At 41.4% G+C, this 23,137-nt stretch overlaps 2 protein-coding genes across 2 annotated transcripts in view; one reads left to right on the plus strand and one right to left on the minus strand.

Annotated features, from left to right (window-relative positions):
• Positions 1-117: 117 nt before the first annotated feature.
• Positions 118-5,936, plus strand: Srpra (SRP receptor subunit alpha). The gene is made up of 14 exons (XM_051197056.1): positions 118-351; positions 911-994; positions 1,250-1,413; positions 1,593-1,753; positions 1,999-2,155; positions 2,282-2,435; positions 2,626-2,714; positions 2,810-2,928; positions 3,048-3,134; positions 3,413-3,585; positions 3,674-3,887; positions 4,385-4,548; positions 4,631-4,729; positions 4,851-5,936. The coding sequence occupies exons 1-14, from the start codon at positions 235-237 to the stop codon at positions 4,977-4,979; spliced, it is 1,911 nt and encodes a 636-aa protein (XP_051053013.1). The 5' UTR covers positions 118-234; the 3' UTR covers positions 4,980-5,936.
• A 209-nt stretch (positions 5,937-6,145) lies between these two features.
• The window catches only part of Fam118b (family with sequence similarity 118 member B), a 46,200-nt gene continuing 29,208 nt past the window's right edge, over positions 6,146-23,137 (minus strand). Inside the window, exons 4-8 of the mRNA XM_051197060.1 lie at positions 14,282-14,509; positions 12,550-12,678; positions 10,476-10,761; positions 6,866-6,922; positions 6,146-6,665 (exon numbers count right to left, since the gene is read on the minus strand). Of these exons, the coding sequence (XP_051053017.1) occupies positions 6,652-6,665; positions 6,866-6,922; positions 10,476-10,761; positions 12,550-12,678; positions 14,282-14,509 (714 nt within the window). The 3' untranslated portion in view covers positions 6,146-6,651. The remainder of the gene's footprint in view (positions 6,666-6,865; positions 6,923-10,475; positions 10,762-12,549; positions 12,679-14,281; positions 14,510-23,137) is intronic.

Genomic DNA, 23,137 nt, shown 5'->3' on the forward strand with positions numbered 1-23,137 from the left:
CCCTGCCACCCCGCCCACACCCGCTATTGGTCAGTCTTGCGTTTACGTCAGTCCCGCGCGCCCTGGGCGGGGAGGGGGCGGGACCCGGGCGGCTCGCAGCGGAAGTGCGGCTGAGCCGGTTTCCGGGGGCTGCTGGTGTGACGTGTCCCGCGCTTGGCGCAGCAGGAAGCGGCGGCGGACGCGGCCCTGGTTCCCGGTGCCGGCTTCGGCCCCAAGTCTTCTCCCGCTTCCGCCATGCTCGACTTCTTCACCATCTTCTCCAAGGGCGGGCTTGTGCTCTGGTGTTTCCAGGGCGTGAGCGACTCGTGCACCGGGCCCGTGAACGCGTTGATTCGTTCCGTACTGCTGCAGGTACCACCCCCGCGGGGGCAGAACTCCGGGCTGTCCCTCAGATCCAGTGTGTAGTTCCCCTTCCAGTTATCTCCCCGCGCCTTGCGCCCTGCCCTCCTCAAACTGACCGCATACTGGCCACCTAGACTCGATTTCCTCGCCTGGCATCACGATATCCCGAAACTTTACGACGCCACCCACACCTCCCGTGTCTGGGGCAGTAGCCGTATTCCGGCTTCTTATGGACTATTCCTCTTTCCTCTCACCCGGGGCAGCTTGGTTTTGTGTTGTTTTGAGGTGGGGTGAGACTGTGGATGAGAGAAGACCTTTTAGGAGCTTTAAATGGTTCACAGCTGCTAGAAGACCTGACTGTTTATCTTTTGACTCCCACGTGTTATGCCTCTCTCCCAGCTTTACCCTTTGCCCCAACTTGGTGTCTCTCTCTGTGGCGGGGTGCTAGAGAGAAATGTCTCTGTACTCCTTTGCTGAGGCCAGTATATTATCTGGTTATTGCCCAAACGTGGTTCAAAGTCTGGTTTTGCTGTGGATAGCCTGAACGGTGAAACACTCTTTTTTGCAGGAACGGGGAGGTAACAACTCCTTCACTCATGAGGCCCTCACACTCAAGTATAAACTGGACAACCAGTTTGAGCTGGTGTTTGTGGTAAGTAGATGTTATGCTCTCAACAAAATCCCCATTGATGAACCCAATTAACTGTATTGTGTATGTGATGAAGTAATAGATAAAATGATTTGGAATGTGGAGGGGAGAAAGCAAGCAACTTCTGGGCAAGATGGGAAGCTTGGCTACCTCTCAGGATGGGAAATCTATCTCTGGAGGCCTGGGTTGAGTTGGCCTCCTTCCATTCTGGGCTGACATATAAGGAGCTCTATTGGCCCTGTTTCCTTCTATAAACAGGTTGGCTTTCAGAAGATCCTCACACTGACCTATGTAGACAAATTGATAGATGATGTACACCGGCTGTTTCGGGATAAATACCGCACAGAGATCCAACAACAAAGTGCCTTAAGTCTATTGAATGGCACTTTTGATTTCCAGAATGACTTCCTGCGGCTCCTTCGGTGAGAGGCTTCCCCTCTTTAAAACCAATGTTCATGATCTAATGAGTGCCCTGCCTGCAGGTGGCTCAGCAGTCACATTTTGTAGTTCATTTCTGATACGTGGGACCTTTTTCTTGGAATCAGTTTCCCCCCCTCCCCCATAGTGGGTAGAAAGGCCAACCATTCTCTTTTCTCTTTAGTGAGGCAGAGGAGAGCAGTAAGATCCGTGCTCCCACTACCATGAAGAAATTTGAAGATTCTGAAAAAGCTAAGAAACCCGTGAGGTCCATGATTGAAACACGGGGTGAAAAGACCAAGGAAAAAACAAAAAACAACAAAAAAAAGGGGGCCAAAAAGGAAGGTGTGTTTGAGCTTCCTGAACATGTTAGGCATAAAAAGGTGTTAAGATGGTGCTATGAAGGTCTGTGGTGTTCTTTTTGTGATTGTTTGCCTCCCTCAATGTAATTGACCACCACCCTGTTTCCTTGTAGCCTTGTGGTCCAAGTTTGCTCTTAAGGATTTGAAAGAATTGTAGTCATTATCTGGATGGTTGGGACTTGTGGGTTTTTTTTTTTTTTTTTTCTCCAGTGAGGTTTCTCTTAACAGGTTCTGATGGCCCTTTGGCTACCACCAAAACAGCCCCCGTAGAAAAGTCAGGTCTCCCAGTGGGACCTGAAAATGGAGAACTTTCCAAAGAGGAGCTGATACGCAGGAAGAGAGAGGAGTTCATTCAGAAGCATGGGAAGGGTCTGGACAAATCGAGGTGAGCATTTGGTTAGTCAGTCTCTGGTGACTGTTCCCCAGCTGTGATAGAGGTCAGGGAACTGTCCTTTCTTATGTTCTTTCCTACTTTTCAACCATAGCTCCTTTCTCATGTGATCCTTTGCAGCAAGTCTACAAAGTCAGATACTCCAAAGGAGAAGGGCAAAAAGGCACCCCGGGTTTGGGAACTAGGTGGCTGTGCCAACAAGGAAGTCTTGGATTACAGTACTCCTACCACCAATGGAACTCCAGAGGCTGCTCTGTCTGAAGATATCAACTTGGTAAGAGGCATAAAGATCAAAGGTGACCATTAACGAGAACGATTTGGAGGGGTATACCTGGATTTGAGGGAGGAGTGAACTATATTTGGGGTTTCTTTGAGGTCTCAGACAATATTGACAGGGTATGGGACCTTTTCCTCAGCTATTAGTGTTCCCTGATCCCATCTCATTCCTTCCCCATGTCCTCCAGATTCGAGGAACTGGCCCTGGGGGTCAGCTTCAAGATCTGGATTGCAGCAGCTCAGATGACGAAGGGGTTACCCAAAACACCAAACCTAGGTAGGACTTCAGGTGGGAGATGGTATGGATGGCTGATGAGCCATTACCTCCTGTTTGCTGGCCTTACAAAAATTTGTGACCTTCTGTGCTTGTAGTGCTACCAAGGGAACTCTGGGTGGCATGTTTGGGATGCTGAAAGGCCTTGTGGGTTCCAAAAGCTTAAGTCGTGAAGACATGGAGTCTGTGCTAGACAAGATGCGTGATCATCTTATTGGTGAGTTTGGAGGATTGGGCTGACTTAGGTGGCATAGAGTTGATTATGGGTAGAACCATTTTCTAAGCTGTATTCTGAGAATTGATCACTACTAACACAGAGCTGTTGTCTCTTCTCAGCTAAGAATGTGGCTGCAGATATTGCTGTCCAGCTTTGTGAATCTGTTGCCAACAAGTTGGAAGGGAAAGTGATGGGGACATTCAGCAGTAAGTATCTGCACAAGTCATAAAGTGTACATGCATAGTCAGACCTCTTGGGTATGTGCCTTTTGGCAAACACCTTAATTTCTACACCTCTATGATAGAACAGCCTTTAGAACTTAATAGGTCAATTAAATGAGCCAATAAATTACTTAGAACAGTATGATCTGAATTCTTAGGGAAGAAAAACCTGCATGTCTTAGTTTCATATTAGATCAGAAAGATGTTGGATATCAAGTATGATACTTGGTTTTCTTACTGGGTCTCTCCATCTCTGTTTTAAGCCGTGACTTCCACAGTCAAGCAAGCTCTACAGGAGTCTCTGGTACAGATTCTGCAGCCACAGCGTCGCGTAGACATGCTTCGCGATATCATGGATGCCCAACGTCGCCAGCGCCCTTATGTTGTCACCTTCTGTGGTGTTAATGGTGTGGGGAAGTCTACTAACCTTGCCAAGGTCAGTTCAGATCCCCAGCCTGCTGCTTTTACTTTTTCATTCTGTGCTTTAGAGTACTGGTTCTATGTGACAGTTTCCTTTTTTGCAGATTTCCTTCTGGCTTTTAGAGAATGGCTTCAGTGTGCTCATCGCTGCCTGTGATACATTTCGGGCTGGGGCTGTTGAGCAGCTGCGTACACACACCCGGCGTCTGACTGCCCTCCATCCCCCTGAGAAGCATGGTGGTCGTACAATGGTGCAGTTGTTTGAAAAAGGCTATGGCAAGGATGCTGCTGGCATTGCCATGGAAGCCATTGCTTTTGGTACAGTGTATGGGTTTCAAGGGGCTTGTGTCTTCTTCTTTTTTTTTTTTTTTATTAATTCCCTGGGAATTTGCAGATTTAGATTACTATAAATTTACCACACGGTTACCAGAGAAGTCAGGGTAAGTTACTTGTGTGGGTGATGTTTTTGGGTGGTAATATATGTAGTTGAAGGGAAAAAAGCAAGTGAGTCTGAACCAGAGACCTGAATGTGGTCACCTTTATCCTACTTATATCCTTTCCCCGAACGGTTTTGGTGGTGGCCAAGAATAGGACAGGTTTTTTCTTACATTACCTTGTAATCAAATCCAGAGTCTGAAGTAAGTAAACAGGATAGGCTTTTCAAATAGCCAGACTGGAATGTCTCAAGAAGCTGGCAGTGAACAAGAGTGACAGTTGGGTGGCTTTTTACATAGCCAGAGTAGAAAATCTTTCAAGTTGGCAGTGAATATGAGTGACAGTTGTGTGCTTGGAGTTGACTATTTTTCTCTCTCTAGCACGTAATCAAGGCTTTGATGTGGTGCTGGTGGACACAGCTGGCCGCATGCAAGACAATGCCCCACTGATGACTGCCCTGGCCAAACTCATTACTGTCAATACACCTGACTTGGTGCTGTTTGTGGGGGAGGCCTTAGTAGGCAATGAAGCCGTGGATCAGCTGGTGAGGGCTTGGGCCTAGTTCGCTTCACAACTTAAACTTTGGGAAATTGGATGGGTTCTTATGTTACTTTTTCCCTTTTTAGGTCAAGTTCAACAGAGCCTTGGCTGACCATTCTATGGCTCAAACACCTCGGCTCATTGATGGTATTGTTCTTACCAAATTTGACACCATTGATGACAAGGTAAAGGTGGATGACACTAGATAAGACTGGAAGGAGGAATGGGCTTCTTTATAAAAGGAAGCTGAGGTGTTTAGTGTGATCAGGGCTTGAGTTGATTGGCCATCCTCTTTTTCTTCCTCAGGTGGGAGCTGCTATTTCTATGACATACATTACAAGCAAACCCATCGTCTTTGTGGGCACTGGCCAGACCTACTGTGACCTACGCAGTCTCAATGCCAAGGCTGTGGTGGCTGCCCTCATGAAGGCTTAATGTGACACTTGCCTAATACCAAATCGCCGCTTTTCCCATGTCCCCATTCCTGTATCAAGAATGTGCTTTAGAGTATGTGAGCAACTTGTCTTCAGTGTAGTACAAAGGCAGAGTGAGGGGAGCTTTGGAGACTTGCAGTTCCTAACCCTACTCCATGTTCAGCTCTACCTCCTGCAAGGAGGGCCTAATCATGTTACAATCACTGCCCGATGACCCACCCTTATCACCACAAGCCTCCCTCTTCCTACTCAGGCATCTCCTTCACTCTGCCTACAGATTCAGTATCATAGCTTTGACCAATGGTTGGAAAACCCAATACCTGGATTATTGTTAAGTAGTGTGATCACACAGCCATCTGAGATAAGGAGCAGTTTGAAGTCCCAGCTCTATTGGGTTACTTCCAGAGCCAGCTCTGGGTCTTAATGGCACCTCTCTCTAGAATATACAGCTTTCGGGTCCCTGGTGCCAGGGTAACAGCCACCTCACTGTGGCAGTGATGGTGGTCCTTTCTTAATTGCTGCTAATTCTAAATCTGATGATGAATTCTATACCTGATTGTTGCCCCAAAGCATCAGTTAGGCCTTGTTACAAATGAGTGAAAGGTGAGTGCCCACTTCTCTCAGAAACAAAGGGAGCTAACTTGCCTTCCAACTTGTCCCTGCTCTCCCAGAATCCAGTTGTAAGCTTTGCATGTTTACCTTCCTGGGAGAAAACTAATCAGAAGGGTTATCGTTGTCCTATATCCACCCCACCCTTGGCCTCCTGAGCAGGTCCTAGCTTTTCCTCATCCTCTTCTACAGTGCCTGGTAGACAAGTGCTACATTGAAGAACATAAACCTCTTGTTAAGACTTGTCCTGTAGTTCGGTATTACAGATGTGCTACTAGTGCAATAAGGTGATGGCTGTCTGCCCAGAGAAATACATAATTTATATAAGAAAATAAATTTCATAAAGAAATTGCCTCTTAGTTCTATATTCCAAAATGCTAACTCATACTAGCTAGTTCTTGGACCTTTTGACAAGAAGGGCATGATAGAAACTAATAGTGCTCTGAGGAATTGGACAAATGCTTATCCTAAAAAAAATCACCCTGCCTAAAAAGAAAATAGGATGCAAGTTCCAAGTTAAACAGTAACTCTTCAAAGTAGAGCCAGGGCCCTGGCAAATAAATGAACAAGCTTTTAATACAGCTCAGTTATGTAAAATACTGTACACTGTAAAAGATCTAGAAAACTAGAGCTTCAAGTCATGTTTTAAAAAAGCCATATGCTCAATTGAAAAAACCAAGTAGAGTACAAAACTGCAAATAAGAGCCCATACTGACTCCATGACTTCTTGCTCCCCAAGTCCTGCAGAGTTGCAGCCACAGCCAGGAGCCATCACATTGGTCTGCTGGGTAGATAAGCATGTCCAGCCTTGGGGTGGGTGGAGGCTGCATTGGGTCCTGATGTCATTGGGTATTAAACTGGACTAGGCAGCAGAGTATCAAGAAACAGCCAGCATGAAAGGAAGGTGCAACACTGCCACCCCTATTCTACCCCAAGCTTCAACTTGTGGGTATTGGAACTTCCTGGAAGCTGCTGAGTTCTTATATGTTTGTTTGCTTGTTAAACACATCCACATCCACAGGAAGGCCTCACAGCGTGGTCTAATGGTGAATTCTCCAGCTTGCTCATGTACTACAGCCTATAGGGAAATAAAGGGAAGAGAATGAAGTTATACAAAGCAAGTCTATGCATCTAAAGCTGCAGATGCTTAAGTCACTCAGTCCTAAGTTTTCAGAAAGCAGATTCAGAGAACTTAGACTAGGAGGAAAGGCAAATTTTGATTCTCCACAAAGTTTTAGGAAATTATTCTGCTTACTGATATAATAGGAAGTGGTATACCTCTTATTTCCTCATGTGCTGCAGATGAGCCATTTAGCTGGCCTTCTCTTGCCATCCCTGTTAAAAACAGAACATTGGTATAGGAATTAGATGAAGAAATGGAAACTTTTTTTTTTTTTTTTTTTAACATTTTTATTGTGTTATGTGTGAGTGTACAAGTCAGGACTATTGGGTATTAGTTCTCTTCACTGGAATATAGGAATAGAACTCAGCTTGTCAAACTTGTCAGCAAATGCCTTTACCCACAGCCATCTTGGAGGGAGCTAAAACTATTAATGGCAAAAATGAAAACTAGGGGAGCTAAGGGCACAGGGTGTAACTAAAGATGAGGTAAGAGTAACCTTCAAACTGTCAATACTAAACAGAAGCAGTAGATTCCGTATTGCACTAAGATTGTTTTTTGTCTGAATGGATGTCACTGTGTTGCCATAGTAGGCTTTAACTCAAGATCTCCTAAGCTCTGGCCTCCCTGATAGTTTAAATTTTTTAGATTACTTTTTTTTTTATGTGTAGGAGTATGCCTGCATATATGTTTCTGCACCATGTTCATGGCTGGTGCCAGAAGATGTCAGAACTCCTGGAACTGGAGTTACAGATGGTTGTGAACTACTATGTAGGTGCTAGGAGTTGAACCCAGATCCACTGGCACAGTCAGAGCTCTTTGGGAGCTGTGTTCAGCCCCCAAAACATTTTACAAAGATAAAATGTGGTTGCTTACTTTACTCCCAGCAAGTATCCACATACAGCTAATTTGAATTAATTTTGTACCTCATTCATTCTCATTAACTATATTTCATGTGGTCAGTATGCATGTATTAATAAATACAAAGCAGGTCATGGTGATGCAGGAGGGTGAGGATGAAGGATCACGAGTTCAAGGCCAGCCTGGGCTACACAGCTATTTTCTGGTAAATACAGGGGGAAAAAATGCATTGGTTAAATCAGAAATTGGTTGTTGGTTAAATCAATTATTGGTTAAGTAACTGAAATAACATACTAAAATAGTTGCTGATATAGTAATTAATGTTCTACACTTTTCTGTTCCCCTTGATGACTTAGCAGCATGTATCAACTGTGACTTAAAGCATAATAGATAGAAGACAGTCTTGACTCCACACAGAATGAAGAAAAACTGCTCTGCTACACTGGAAGTTACCTAACAAGCAATTCCAATAGGGAGCCCCATGACCATATGGAAAACCCCTGATTTAAAAACAGACTGGGCAGTGGTGGTACATGTTTTTAATCTCAGTACTTGGGAGGAAGAGGCAGGCACATCTCTTGAGTTTGAGTACAGCCAGGGCTACAAAGAGAACCTGTCTCCACAAACAAAACAAACAAACAATAGCTTCTTGACTGGTAACTGGAAAGCCACTCTAGAGAGCCTGGTAGCTAATAACTACAACATTCAGGATGTTAACATAAAATTGAATGCAATAGAAGGGACATTTGTCCAGACTGTTTTACAGAGCACTTTTTCCTGGTAGAGGATCCAGTATAGATCAGACTGACTAATTGTGTAGAGCTTAAATTTGTCTCTAGTTTATATAATCAGCATATGCAAGAGAAAAGTCCAAGCCAACATTGCAAACATCAGCCTAAAAGTCTATCACACTGAGGATTACCAGAAAAAATTCCTCATGAAAAAGATGGCAGATCATTTCACAAAAGACATGCTCAAAGCTTTGCCTGTCTACTTTCTAAGCCTTTGGAGAGAGAGGGATACAGTACATGAAACCTTTAATATCTGGTTATAACAATGGCATTTTAAATAAAAGACAAGTCTCCTTTAGACCAGAACTCTCAACAGACCTGCTTCAGCCTACCAAGCACTGCCAAGACCTAACTCAAGAGAAATTATTACTACATTAGGATTATACTTGGGAGTCATCTCTGGGAGTGATTAAATTTAGGGACATATACTAGATTACCTGTATTTTAATGTGTCATCTAAGATATATTCAAATTGGTTTAAAAAAAAATACTCAATGTTTAAAGCAAAGCTGGGTGGTGATGTCAAAGCCCTTAGTCCCAGCACTCAGGAGGCAGAGGCAGGTGGATCTCTGTACATTTGAGGCCAGCCTGGCTTTGAGTGCCAAGATAGGCTCCAAAGCTACACAGAAACCCTATTTTGAAAAAAATTCGAAGCAAGGCTGGAGAGTTGGCTCAGAGGTTAAGAGCTGATTTTCCAGAGGGCCTGGATTCAATTCTCAGCATCCACATGGCAGCTTACACAACCTGTCTATAACTGCAGTTCTAAGCTTCTGACACCCTCACACGGACATAGATGCAGACAAAATACCAATGAACACAAAGATACACACACAGGCAAGGCATAGTGGGTGTGTGTTTATATAATCATGGTACTTGTAAAGTTGAGACAGGATTCATAGTTGGAGGCCAGCCTGGCCTACATAGTGGATTCAAGGCCAGCATTTGGGGGCAGAGGCAGGGAGGTCTCTGAGTTTGAGGTCATAGCAAGTTCTTGTCTCAAAAACTAAAAACAAGATAAACAGCACCCCCCCAGTCCACCCCCCCAAAAAAAACCCTAACCAACAAACCCAGGCTCTTTAACAATGTATAACAAACAAGAAAATTTCTTTAGGATTGTGTGGGTGAGTTAGAATGACTATTCCCTAAATTTCCCAGGTTTTTCCCTACCTCAAGCTAAGATCTTGCTATGTTGCACAGGCTGGCTTTGACCTTTTGATCCTCCAGCCTTGACCTTTTGATCCTCCAGCCTTAGCCTTCTGAGTGCTGAGATATAAGTATGCACCACCACGATTGTCACTTCTATCTTTAATTCAATTGTGTGTGCAACCACATTATTTCTTTAGGGAAATATTTTTACAGAATAAATTATATCAGTAGAATTTCTAAAACAAAACTTTCTGAAATTTTTGAGATATACATAGAAAAAATTCCTCATAAACTTAGCCAAGGGTGAATAGTCACACTTATCTTTTTTTTTTTTTTTGGTTAAGATTTTGTGTGTGTGCGTGTGTGTGACAAAGAGAGGGAGAGAGAGAATGATTATGCCCATGCAGTCCAGAAGAGGGGGTCAGATATCCTAGAACTGGAGTTACAAAGGAAGTTGTGATCCTCCTGATATGGTTGTTGGGACTGAACATGAGTCCTTTGGAACAGCATCAAGTGCTCTTAACCAACAAGCAATCTCTCAAGCCTCTCAAGGTTTTTTTTTTTTTTAAATTATTATTATAATATGTATGAGATACATGTGTAGGACATGCATGTACCATAGCAAATGTAGAGGTCAAAGGACCACTTTCAGGAGGACAAGGTTCCTATCCACAGGAGGTTAAGAGATTGAATTCAGGTAGTCAGGCTTGAGTGGCAAGTGCTTTTTCCTGCTGAGGAAAGCTGGCCTGAAGCTAAAAATCTTTAAATGGTTTTCTTTCTATGTGTATGATGACTTACAAGGGTATATATTATTATTTACTTATTATCAAAATGGCACGTTGGCATGACCTGAAGACTGATACTTTCACCTCTTCCCAAATTTGTCACATACTACACATTCTTCATCTTGGTAGTGATTTTATTCATTACAAACACAAAAAGTCAAAGGTTCTCTTTGATCTTCTCTTACCTGATCTGCCTCTTGTGGAGATCTCATATGTTAGTCGCTTGAAATATTCTGGAAGATCAGCATAGTCATTTCCATAGGAGATGACCTTAATCCCCTTGTCCAGCATATTTTCTCGAAGCTTCTTGAACTCATCTACATCTCCTCTCCGAACCAGCATGAAATGTTCTAGGTCAGATTTATGCTTGACAGCCTCTAGGAACAGGGCCTGGAAAGTGGTGTCATCCACCGTCCAGCCACAACCCAAGAAAAGAAATGACTTGTTTTCATAGAGTTTCTGAATCTCTCTCTTCAAGGAAAAGAAAACAACATATTAACAACGCAGAAGACAAACACAAGATATAGCTGAAGCAAAAAAGGTTAATAGTCCATAACTGCTACAATTAGCAAATTGCAACCTACTGATCAGGATTTAAAAGGGAAATACTTTACAAGAAATTTTGATTTCCTAGTTATTATTACAATGTGATGCTTGGCCCAAAACTGTGCTTTTTACCTGACATTCTTCTGAAGGCTCTCTTTTGTTTCTTTAAAACATATATATAATTTTGTGTATATGATGTACATACATGAGTGTACATACCACAGAATGCATGTGGAAATCAGAGGACAACTACGAAGTCATCTTTCTCTGTCCCATCTTTACACAGGTTCCAGAGATTAAAGTCAGGTTGCAAAGCTTGAACCACAAGGGTTTAACCAACAGAGACATCTCATTGGTCCTTCTGTTTTGTCTTTAAACAGTGTCACCAAATTGGCACCAGTCTACTGGTCTTGCAGGTTAAATTTGATTTATGTTCTTGGTTAATTAGACAACCAATGAGTCTTTAATGTATTTCAGCCCTTTCCACTTTCTGGGAAAAATCTGACAACTTTACATTTTTATTTATTTATTTTTAGTGTGCATACGTACATGTATGTTACATGTCATATGTGGGGGCTAGAAGTTGATGCTGGGGGTTCTCTCCCATTGTCCTCCATTTTATATATTGAGACACGTCTTTTATTTGAACTCTAACTTTTGGACTCAAATTAGATGGCTGACCCAGAGGGTCTTCTCCACCTTCCAAATGTTGGGATTACAGGCATTTCCCAGTGTCCTTGGCATTTATGTCAGTGCTAGGGCTAGAACTGAGCTCCTCACATTGTAGGGCAAGTGCTTTACCCACTTGGCCATCTTGCTGGCCCTCAAATGTTTTTGCCTTACAAATTGAACGAATGATCATCAGAAAACAATTCTATAATTAGACATGGTCAAAGGAACCTTATTGATTACTAGAAACATCACTGTGCATGTATACATAATTTGTGTCTGCATAGAGTACACACACACACACACACACACACACACACACACACTCACTCACACTAGAAATTACTTGGCCTCACTACTAATGATGGATACAATTATAGTAAATATCAGGGAGGGATAAGGCCCTTAAACTTCAGAAAGCATCACATTTCCTGACTTTCTCTGGCTCCACCCTGTAAAGATTCCATGTAACCCTGTCCTGAAAACTTCTAGCATTGAGCTAGACCCAAGAAACACTTCCAGTTTAAACATGTATATGTGAACAAGTCCAAAACTTGAACCCCAAAGATCAACAAACCTAAAGAAGAAAATCTCCATTTTGTCACTCCAATAAATTTGTTTTTCAATTTTTCCAAGTAAATAAATAGTCAAGTGTGAATCAGTAGACGGTCTTTTTTACATTCTATTCCCAAACTGTTAACTGTTTTTTTTTTCTTTTTTCTTTTTCTTTTTCTTTTTCTTTTTTTTTTTTTTTTTTTTGTTTTTTTGTTTTTAAAAGCTACCTAAATTGTTTTGGACATAAATAAACTTATTAAGAGGGAGTGCCATCTGCTGGCTGTTTACCAAGTACAGGAAAATACCTGCCCTATGATCTGACACTTGCATTTCCCAGCATGGCATACATACCCAGGGCTAAGAGGCAAGGGAGAAAGGTCTGACTTCCTAGTTGTTTTGGTTAATGAGAAGTAAATGCTCCTGTATTATTTAGAATATGCTCAGAAATATCTTCAGAAGCAAGAGCCCAACTAGGACAGCATCACTTACCATAACCTCAGTGTTCCTGAGCACGTTCTGATATCCAGCTGGGTGGAGGACAATGCCACTAGGATTGGTGTAGACCCCATGGATGTGTAACACACTTAGCTTCCGCTTCTCCTGAGCCCACTCCAGGACCTGCACATTACATACACAGCTTGACCAGGATGGCAAGGTGAGCATCTGCTTCAAAGTCACAATGTGTAAGAGGCTGCCTGAGGATTAGACTTCTGACATAACTGTCCAGCTTCATGGTGTCAGGTAAAGAATTTGAAAACTTGATGTGCCCAAGTTCCTCTGTTATGACTGTCAGGAATGATGGCAGCAAAACTAGTGACTTCTCTTTGAAAGCAGCAATTAGAATTTGTCACCTTTGGCAGAACAATTAGGATCATTTCCTCTGGTAATGGCTCAAGTCCTGGTATAACCCTTCCATCCTTCCTCCCTTCATACCCCATGAAATCTTGCTATGAAGCCTTTGCTGTCCTGAAACTATGTAGAAGAGGCTAGCCTCAAACTCACAGAGATCCACTTGCTTCTGCCTCCTGAGTGCTCAGAATAAAGGTGGGTATCATTATACCCAGTTTATCTTCATTCTCTTTTGCCCAGGTTGGCCTTTAACTTAAAATCCTCTCACCCCAGCATTCTGAATACTGGGATTATAGGAATGCACCACCACACCTGGCTCAATTCCCAATCTGGGTCCCAGGTCAGCAAAACCAAAGTAGTATTCGATCTACTACCCTAGCCTGTGGCACTGGGGGAATCATTTATCTATTCAGACTATTCAGCTAGGCACTAACTAAGATGGCCACAAAAGAAGGTTCCAAGGAAACAAACCAATGAAAATGACAAAAATCACAGAGCAGGGCAAATGATCTTAAAGGAATCACCTCTTCATCAACATCTTTTGTGTGTGTGTGCGTGCACGCGTGTGTGTTGGGGGGTGGATATGTACCACCATGGTCAGAAGACAACTTGTAAACTTGCAAAAGTCATTGTCTTGTCTCCTTCCACCTTGTAGGTCCTGGCAACAGAACTGAGGTCACTGGGCTTGGTAGTAAGTGCCACTCACTCCCATTTTTCTTTTTAAAAATTTCAGATGAGATTTCTCTCTTCTTTGTCTCACTGGATGGAAACTCTCAAAGTTTAGTTAGATAGCTGACCTACTGAACCACTGCTCCAGTCTCTGAAAATGAGTAATCTTACCCTTATAATTGAGCAAAAATGTCAATACTTATAACTTGTAAATCTTTGTATTTTATTGGATCCTGGTTTTACCTAAAAATACCCAACCAACCCCCAAAGTACAACCAAGGAAAGCAGCTTTCTTTTTCACAGTTACAGTACTAACTGGTGATATCCATCACAGGTTTGTGGTTTAAATGCTGATCTCAACTCATGATGCTATTTGGGGAGGCGGGGCCTTGCCAGTAAAACAGACCACTAGGGGAGAGATTTATAAAGGTTATAACCTGGTCCTGATTCTGGCCCACTCTCTTGCTCTGTGTTCCACTACGATTTGAACAGTCTCTACCCATGCTCTCACTTCCACAAAAGGGAGCCTCTCCACTGTGCTTTTTGTGAGGCCTAAAATTCCCTTAAATAGTGAGCTCCAATAATGTGAAAAGTAACTAATACAATTCTGCTATAGGAATATTAACATACTGGCCAGAAAGAAGATTTTCTGAGGAAGATAAAACCTACTCCCCAAAGAGGAAACTCCTGGATAATATTTTACCTTTTTCTCATCAGTAAGGTCAAGGGATTCAAGCTGTTTTCCCTGGTCAGCTGCATATAGTTCTAGAAGATTATCAAAATTTGTAGTTAATACTAGGGCTCCATTTTCCATCAGATGGAGAACAGACTGCAGGAGCTGTTTTCCAGAATCTTCCATCTTTGACTCCAGGTCATCAAATACTTCATATAAACAGTCTTTGAAAAATGTGGATCGAACATTACTGGTACGCTGCATGTGTGGGAGATTTAAAAGACAACAAAATTTCATAAGTGCTTTGTTAACTTGTTTCAGTTGGAGAAATTAGAAATTTTGAATACTTTATACTTAAAACATCACTCTTGTTGTAATAAGGAAAATAGGATGCTACATGCCAAATACAATGACTAGCTAACAGTGTGACCAATACTACCACATCAGATACAAATGAGCATAAGCCTTTTAAATAGACATTTTAAAACTGGAGAAATGGTCATGAAGTGGATTTACTTTGACCAAGCTGGCCTTATACTGTCAATGACTTTCCTATCTCTGCCTTCCAAACACTGAGATTATATGTGCTATCATGCCTCTAAATTAACAATTTATAGAAGGAAGAAAATGGACAAGACTAAAGGATGAGGGTAGAAAGCAAAGTATCGCTGGGCAGTGGTGGTGCATGCCTTTAATCCCAGCACTCAGGAGGCAGAGGCAGGGGGATCTCTGTGAGTTCAAGGCCACCTGGTCTACGAAGATACACAGAGAAAGCCCCGTCTCAAAAAAGAAAAAGAAGAAAGGCAAAGTATCAACTACCCTCAAATTAGGCCTCTGATAAGAAGGCAACACCCAGACCTAAGGTGGTGGTATAGTATTGGAGTATTATCCACCCCATCTCTCCTTCATTTATTCTTTCAGAGAGTCTACTTTTTGGACAACTTGACAGAAGCTAGAGTTATCTGGGAATAGGGACCTAATTGGGTAAAAGCCTTCACTAGACTGCCCACAGGCAAGTCTGTAGGCAATTTTGTTGCTTTTTTTTTTTTTTTTTTTTTTCCTTTCAGAGACAGCTCTGGCTGTCCTTGAACTTGCCCTGTAAACCAGCCTGGCCTTGAACTCACAGAGATCCACCTATCTCTGCCTCCTGGAGTGCTGGGACTAAAGGTGTGCACCACCAGTGCCTGGCCCACACTTTCTTGATTGATGTTTGATGTGGGAGGGCCCAGCCCACATTGAGTGTGTGTGTGTGTGTGTGTGTGTGTGTGCGTGGGGTGACACACTGGGGCAGGTGGTCCTGAGTGGTATCAGGAAGCAGGCTGGGGATGGTGGTGCATGCCTTTAATCCCAGCACACAGGAAGATGAGGATCTCTGTGAATTCAAGGCCAGCCTGTTTTTTTTTACAGAGAATTTCAGAATAGCCAAGACTATATAGAGAGACTGTCTCAAAAACAACCCCCTCCAAAAAAACCAAACAAACAAAAACAGCAAGCAAGTGAATGGGCTGATAAAGCGATTCGGAGTAAACCACTAACTAAGCAGTCCTCCTCCATGCCTCTGCATCAGTTCCTGCTATGTGTGAGTTTTTGCCCTGACTGAGCCTGGACTACAAACTGTAAGCTGAAATAAACCCTTTTCTTCCTAAGTTACTTTTGGTCATGGTGTTTTATTTATAGCAATAGAGATGCCAACGAAAACAGAGAGGAAAAAAGGGAACTTAGGAAAATATGCAGCCCATGCTAGCTTTGAATTCATTATATAGTTGACTGACACTAGTCTCAAACTCATGATCCTTTACTCTAGCCTCAGCCTCTCAAGTGCTAGATTACGGGTATGTACTGCCATACTGATATAGATAGCATCTCTCTTTCTAATTACAGATATTTGGCTGCTTGTGGAGTTATGAAAACCATTTACCTGACTAACTCAGCAATCTCTTTATAGGCTTGCTATAAAGAATATTTATTACATGACAAAATTATGAAGAGATTTAAGATAAATTTTACAATTAATTGCATTTTCAATTGTTTGTTTTTACAGTGCTGGGGATGGAAACTAGAGCTTTAGACATGTATGACTGAACTATATCCATAGCTATCGACTATTAAGAATACTAACCTCAGGGACTGAAAAGATGCCTCCCCATACCTTCCAGGTTTTCCTGTTTTTCAGGAATTAAATGCTCAAGTGTCCATGGGACTACTAAAGCTGATACACACAACTCGTTTCAGTGTTCCTCTCCTAATGTGACAACAGCATTTTAAGCAAGTAAGTGCCGCTTCCTCAGTGAAAACCTTACAATTAAGACTGTCCCTGGGCCTGGTGGAAACAAGCCATAGTCTATCTGGGCTCTGTCCATCATGGTTCTAGGCTGCATGCTCTACAACACAACACAGAGTCCTCACTGCCCCCTGCTGTCAGCAGCTGCAAGAATTCTTTCCTTGTGTATAACTAGATCTGTAACTCATTTGGCTAAGAATTCATTTGGCTAAGAATTCAGGTCACAGTCTTCAAACTTTATCTAGTTTCATTACACAACCACATAATTATATCACTCTAATGGCACACAGGCAGTCAACAGGAGACTAATACTACTTAATTAGATGAATAACCAAATCAAAAACAGTTGGGGGGGGGCAAAGAGATAGCTCAGTTATTAAGAGCACCTGCTGTTCTTTCAGAGGATACAGGTTACATTTCCAGCATCCAAATGGCTCACAGTTCTAAGGGATCTGATACCCTTTTCTGGCCTCCACAGGCCCCAGGCACAATATAAAGTCTACAGTCAACAGTCAACTATTATAAATGCTAGTACCTGATTTACTATTAAAGAAACACGATGATCCTTTACTGTATCAAACTCAGAAAGTCTATTCACCCAACCCAACATACAATAGCCATTCCATTTCTTGGATGGAATTCTATAGATATAACCACAACTGAATAAAATGACACATATAAAGGCTATCACTGCTTTGTTATCTCAAATTAGCAATAGACTACGTAGCCATATATAGAAGACTGGTATGGCTAGGACCATATCTCATCACTTAGATCTTGAATGTACCCCCAAAGTCCAAAGTATTAAAGGTGTGAGGACAGGGGTTGGGCCTTTAAGAAATTGTTAAGAAATTGTAAAACCAAGTGAAAAGTTCTAGAGTCATTGGAGGCATATTCTAGAAAGTGATCGTGGGGTCCTGACCCTTTCCTTTAGCTTTCTAACCTCTGGCTTGTAAAGTATTTTTGTTATACTGTATGATCCTGTCATGATGTACTGCCTCACCACAAACGAAAAAGCAATGGGGATAACTGACCATAGAGTGGAACCTCCTCCCACCTCTATTCTTTTTATAAGTCAACTAGACATTTTGTTATAGTGACAATACTGACTTACTCTCTATTCAGGAGAACAATACACTGCTAGGTAAAACAAACTAGAGGATAGTATGTGTTATATTTTGATTTAGGAGATGGCAAAAGTGAGGGAAGAATAGATACATTTCTGCTTACATTTACAAAGCTGGAAGGATATGTATGTATGTATGTATGTATGTATGTATGTATGTATGTATGGTGACTTAGGGCAGAGAGGAGATAAGACAAAGACACCAACAGGAGCAATCTATCTCAGTAGATATAAATAGCTAACCTTTGAATTTTGCAATGTGTACACCAATATTTATTCAAAAAAGGAGAATTAAGCCAGGCAGTGGTGGCACATACCTTCAATCCCAGCACTTAGGAGGCAGATCTCTGAGTTCAAGGTCAGCCTGGTCTACAGGGTGAGTTTCAGGACAGTCAGGGCTACACAGAGAACAAAAACAAACAAACAAACCAGAATTAAGTTTCAGATTTAATAACTATAGTGACTTATTACTCAGAAGTTCATTGTTGTGTTTTGTAACTCCAACTTGTACTTAGATCATTTGTATTCATGGTCATACATGCTCTATTCCTATATCAGACTGATTGATTACTAGGAGCACAAGGAGAAAGGCTTAGGTAGACCATGAGTTAGCCATGAAGAACATGGAGGTTTTGTTTTCTGGTTTTTTTTTTTTTTTCTATGAAAAGACTAAAACTTAAAAATTCCTTGAGTCACTTGTTTTAGCTAAATATCTTTTAGTCCCATTTCTGTGAATTATCAAATCTCCTATAGCAATATTAAAAAGATTGAGGATTTCTGCTTGTTTGTTCTATTTTGAGATAGGTCCTCACTATCTAGCCCAGGCTAGCATTGAGCTTGTGTCCTCTAGCTTCTCAATGCTGGGACTACAGGTGTCAGCCACCACTGAGGGCTTGTCACTATGTTGATTTCCCTTTTTTGAAATCAAAGTTTTTGTCTCAGAACTAAATTTCCCACCAGTGGCCTCTGTAAGCTGAGAAAGGAATGAAAACATAAACATGGAGTTCAAAAGTCAAAAGGAAATGCCAGACTCCCATACAACTTCCAAGAATTTTCCTCCTTCATTTAAAACAGTGCAGTAAATCCCATGCTACTTCATTTATTTTACTTGTAACTCATCTTTCTAGTCCCACATAGAGTACAAGCAAATGCAAGCCCTCCTGATCGTGTCTCCTCCAAGATCGTGTCTCCTCCAAGATCATTAACATTTCTACTGCATTTACTTTGAGCACTCGTTTCTTCTTTCAGTAAAATTGATGTTTGATGAAAAAAGGTGGCTGCTCCACCCTTCCAACTTCAATTCCAAGTCACTCAAGTGCTGCTAGTGCCATTTATTCTTCACAAAGCCCCATGAAGTAAGTAATAACCACAAGTTGTTTTTTCATCTTTGGTGTTGGGGATTCAACCACCCAGTTATGCTCTAGACAGTGTGATGACCCCAGGTATCCTGATCCAAGGTCTACTGTGCAAAAAGCAAATGGTGAGAGACCAGTTGATTTGCCCAAGATTCCAGTGCATTTAAATGACATGGTTTCGTTGATTCTGACGGCCAAACTCTGCCTTGAATTCACAATATTACTTCTCTATTATATGAAACTGGATCAATAGATGTGACCTATTAACCATGTTATGCTCAGTCATGTAAACTAAACTCCCATCACCTTGACTTTTTCTAATTCACTGAGCTGTTGAGAGCTGCTATCATAACATTACATAATTTCATCACTCATATGTACTTCATTATGCTTCCTAAAAGATAAAGACCCTGGGGCTGGAAAGATGGCTCAGTGGTTGGGAGAACATTATGTTGCTTTTCCAGGTTTGATGGTTTACAACCCTCTGTAATTCCAGTTCCAGGGGAACCATGCCCTCTTCTGACCTCTGTAGGTACCAGGCACATACACACAGGGTGTACAGACATACATGTAGGCACCATATGCATGTACATAAAAATAGTTTTTAAAAATGATACAGATCCCTTTGATATACACCTGACTTCTTACTGGCTATCTATAGACATTCTTTGTACATTATACTGACTTTTCCTAGGAAAGTTCACATTTGCTCATGGTATATAATTCTTTTTTATATGCTTCATTATGTTTAGCTATATGCTTTTGAAGAATCTTGTGCCAATATTCATAAGAGGGAGATGTAATACACAATACTGGTAAATTGTCATGTGTTGTTGTAATTCACTAAGCAGCTATTCTGGGAGTGGGGTCTCCCTTATTTCAGATCCAAGTACACTTGTTTCAAACTGTCCCCCAAGATCTGGGCTAGGCAGGCTAATCTCTCCATAACTCTGTGATAGGGAAGAGAACAGTAAAAGAGCCCAAGATAAAACACTGTGCCCTTGAGATTAGCTAGGATGTGAGCCACTTCTAACAGAAGTCACTACTGTTTATCCCAAGATATAAAAGCATCTGTAGTGGGAAAGACTAGCCAGAAGTCCAGCCAATGAAAGCTCAGCCATAGACAGAAAGCTCAGCTGAAAATTTCTGTGACTCCTTCAACCTCTGTTGGTTCTTCAGGATGCCATGAACATCAGTGCCCGATTTGATGATGTTCAACTTGGAAGCCTCACCCGAGGAGATACTCTGCTCTTCTCAGGACTCCTTCTATTAGAAACACCAGCTGGCTGCATTAAAAAAAGTTTCCCTCAGTCAGTTTCTGCTGGGTGTTTTAAGTACTTGATTTGATGTTTTGCCCACCTCTCTCCCTCCCTCCCTGTCTCTTGTCTGTTTTTCTATTCTCTCTCTCCAGTCCCCACCCCTGGCATTTACTCCAGTTATCTGGATATTTTTTACCTTATAAAATAAATTGGAGGGGTTCTCTCCTAATTTTGTGGGAGTGGTGGTTTGAGACAAGGCTTTTCTGTATAATAAACAGCTCTGGCTGTCCTGGAACTCACTTTGTAGACCAGGCTGGCTTTTAACTCAGAGATCTGCCTGTCTCTACCTACTAAGTACTGGGATTAAAGGTATGCATGCCATCACTGCCCAGCTCCCTACTAATTTTTTTTTAAAGATTTACTTTTATTTATTTGTGGTACATGCATCTATGTATAAGTGCCCAAGAAGGCCAGAAGAGGGCACAGATCCCTTAGAAATGGAGTTGTGCACTGTCTAAAATGTGTTCTAGAAACTGAATTGTGGGTGGTTTTTTTTTTTTTTTTGGTTTTTGTTTTTACAGCAGCAAACATTTTAAACCACTGAATCATCTCTCTGGTCTCCTTTCTATTTTTTTTTTTTTTTGAAGTAGTTTGGAGAACATTTAAAATGAAAGAAGTCTAAAATTTTATTATACCTTCAACTTAAATGTTTACACATATATGAATTTTTGCTTATAATTTACCATAAAATTCATTTTCAAAGTATAGATGCTGTTTTTCAGTATGTCCATATAAGTTACTATCATTATTACCTAACTCTAGGATAGTTTATTACCCCAAAAGGAAGCACTCTGTACATCACATTTGCCACAGTCTTCGCTTCTCCAAGCCCTAGAATCATCTATTTCTGTCTCTATGGATTTGCTATTCTTTATATGAATGAATCATACAATATCCTCTGTGCATGGCTTCTTTCACTTAGCACTGTTGTCAATGTTCACCAATGTTGTAGCACATGCTAGGACTCTTTTTAGGCTACATAACCATGGGTGTATTTCATTTATCTAACCATGAGTTGACCGACACCTGAGATGTTTTTAATTTTAGGGTATTAGGAATAACGATGCTATTAGCACCTATGAGTAGGAGTTATATGAATATGCTTTTAAGAAGCTTTTATTATTGAGTGCATTATTTGTGTAGGTGGGCACATATGCTGTAGTGCTCATGTGGCGGTCAGAGGACAACTTTGTTCTCTCCTTCCACCGTTTCATGTTTTTCAGCAATCAAACACAGGTTGCTAGATTTGCACAACAAGCATGTTTGCCCATTGAACCATCTTAGCTACATCATGCTTTCAGTCCTCTTGAGTATTTATCTAAGGTGATGAAGTTATAGATTAGTTTTGTTTGTATGTTTTGGTACCTGGCCCCCCCATCCCTTAGTGACACACTCTCATTATATAACCTTATCTAACCCATGTAGACCATACTGGCCTAGAATTCACAAAAACATGCATGCCTCTGCTTCACAAGTAATGGAATTAAAGGTGTACACCACAATGCATGGCAAGAAATTATGAAGCTATTATCTAAAGCAGATGAACCACTTTTAATTGCCTCAAACAATGAGGGTTCCAATTTTTCTACAGCCTCATCAACACCTGTTAATGTTTTCTTGATATTAGTCATGTCCATGGGTGTAAGGTGGTTATGGTTTTGGGAGCCAGGGATGGCTCTGAACTAACAGTATTCTTGCCTTACTCTACCTAATTCTGGAATTATAGGTATATACCATATTTGGATCATTTAAAAAATGAATGTAGGTAATATTTTTCTTGATATTTTAATTATATTTTATGTGCATGGGTGTTTTGTCTGCATGTATGTCTGTGTACCATAGGCATGCAGGGCAGTGCCCCTGGAGACCAGAAGAGGACATCATAACACCTAGAGCTGGAGTTAACAAATGGTATGGGTGCTGGAAACTGAACCTGGATCCTCTGAAAGAGCAGCCAGTGCTTTTAAGTGCTGAGCAAGCTCTCCTGCCACCATACCTGGATTCTTATTAGCCCTTTGTATCTATCTATTATTCCTGGGAGAAATATCTATTCAAGCCTATTGTTCCTTTTAAAAGCAGAATATTCAGTTTATGATTAAATCACTGCCAAACTCTGTTGTGTTTTCTTAGAATTTTAAAATTTTAATTCTGATAATTACTTTTGGGATCCATTTTGAATTAACTTTACATAATGAATAAAGATCTCATTGGCTGGAGAGATGGCACAGTGGTTAAGAACACTTGAGTTTGATCCGGTGCAACAACATAGTGGCTCACAACCATCTATAACTCCAGTCCCAGGAGATTCAACTCCCTCTTCTGGCCTCTCAGGGCACTGAACATACAAGGTACACATATATACACGTAGACAAAACACCCATACACACAAAATAATAAAGGTGTGTGCTACCACAACTGGGCACAGCACTGGAATTAAAAAAAAAAAATCTCATGAACTCTTTTTTGTTTTGATTCTTCGAGACAGTTTCCCTGTGTAGCCTTGGCTGTCCTGGAACTCACTCCAGGCTGGCCTTGAAATCATGAAGATCCATCTGCCTCTGCCTCCCAAGTGCTGAGATTAAAAGGCATGGTCCACCACAGCCTTGCATGTGTTTTTGTTTTTTTGTTTGTTTGTTTTGTTTTGTTTTTTAAGTTGGGGCTTCACTACATAGTCCAAACTGGCCTCAAACATGTGGCAATTCTCCTGCCGCAGTCTCCTAGTGTGGGAAGTATAGGAATGCACGACTTATATATTGTTTCTTATGACTTCTTTAAAACCCATTAATTCTTTACTCGGTGTTCAGT

The sequence above is a fragment of the Phodopus roborovskii genome, unplaced genomic scaffold (assembly GCF_943737965.1).
Source record: "Phodopus roborovskii unplaced genomic scaffold, PHOROB, whole genome shotgun sequence".
In the NCBI taxonomy this organism is placed as follows: Eukaryota; Metazoa; Chordata; class Mammalia; order Rodentia; family Cricetidae; genus Phodopus; species Phodopus roborovskii.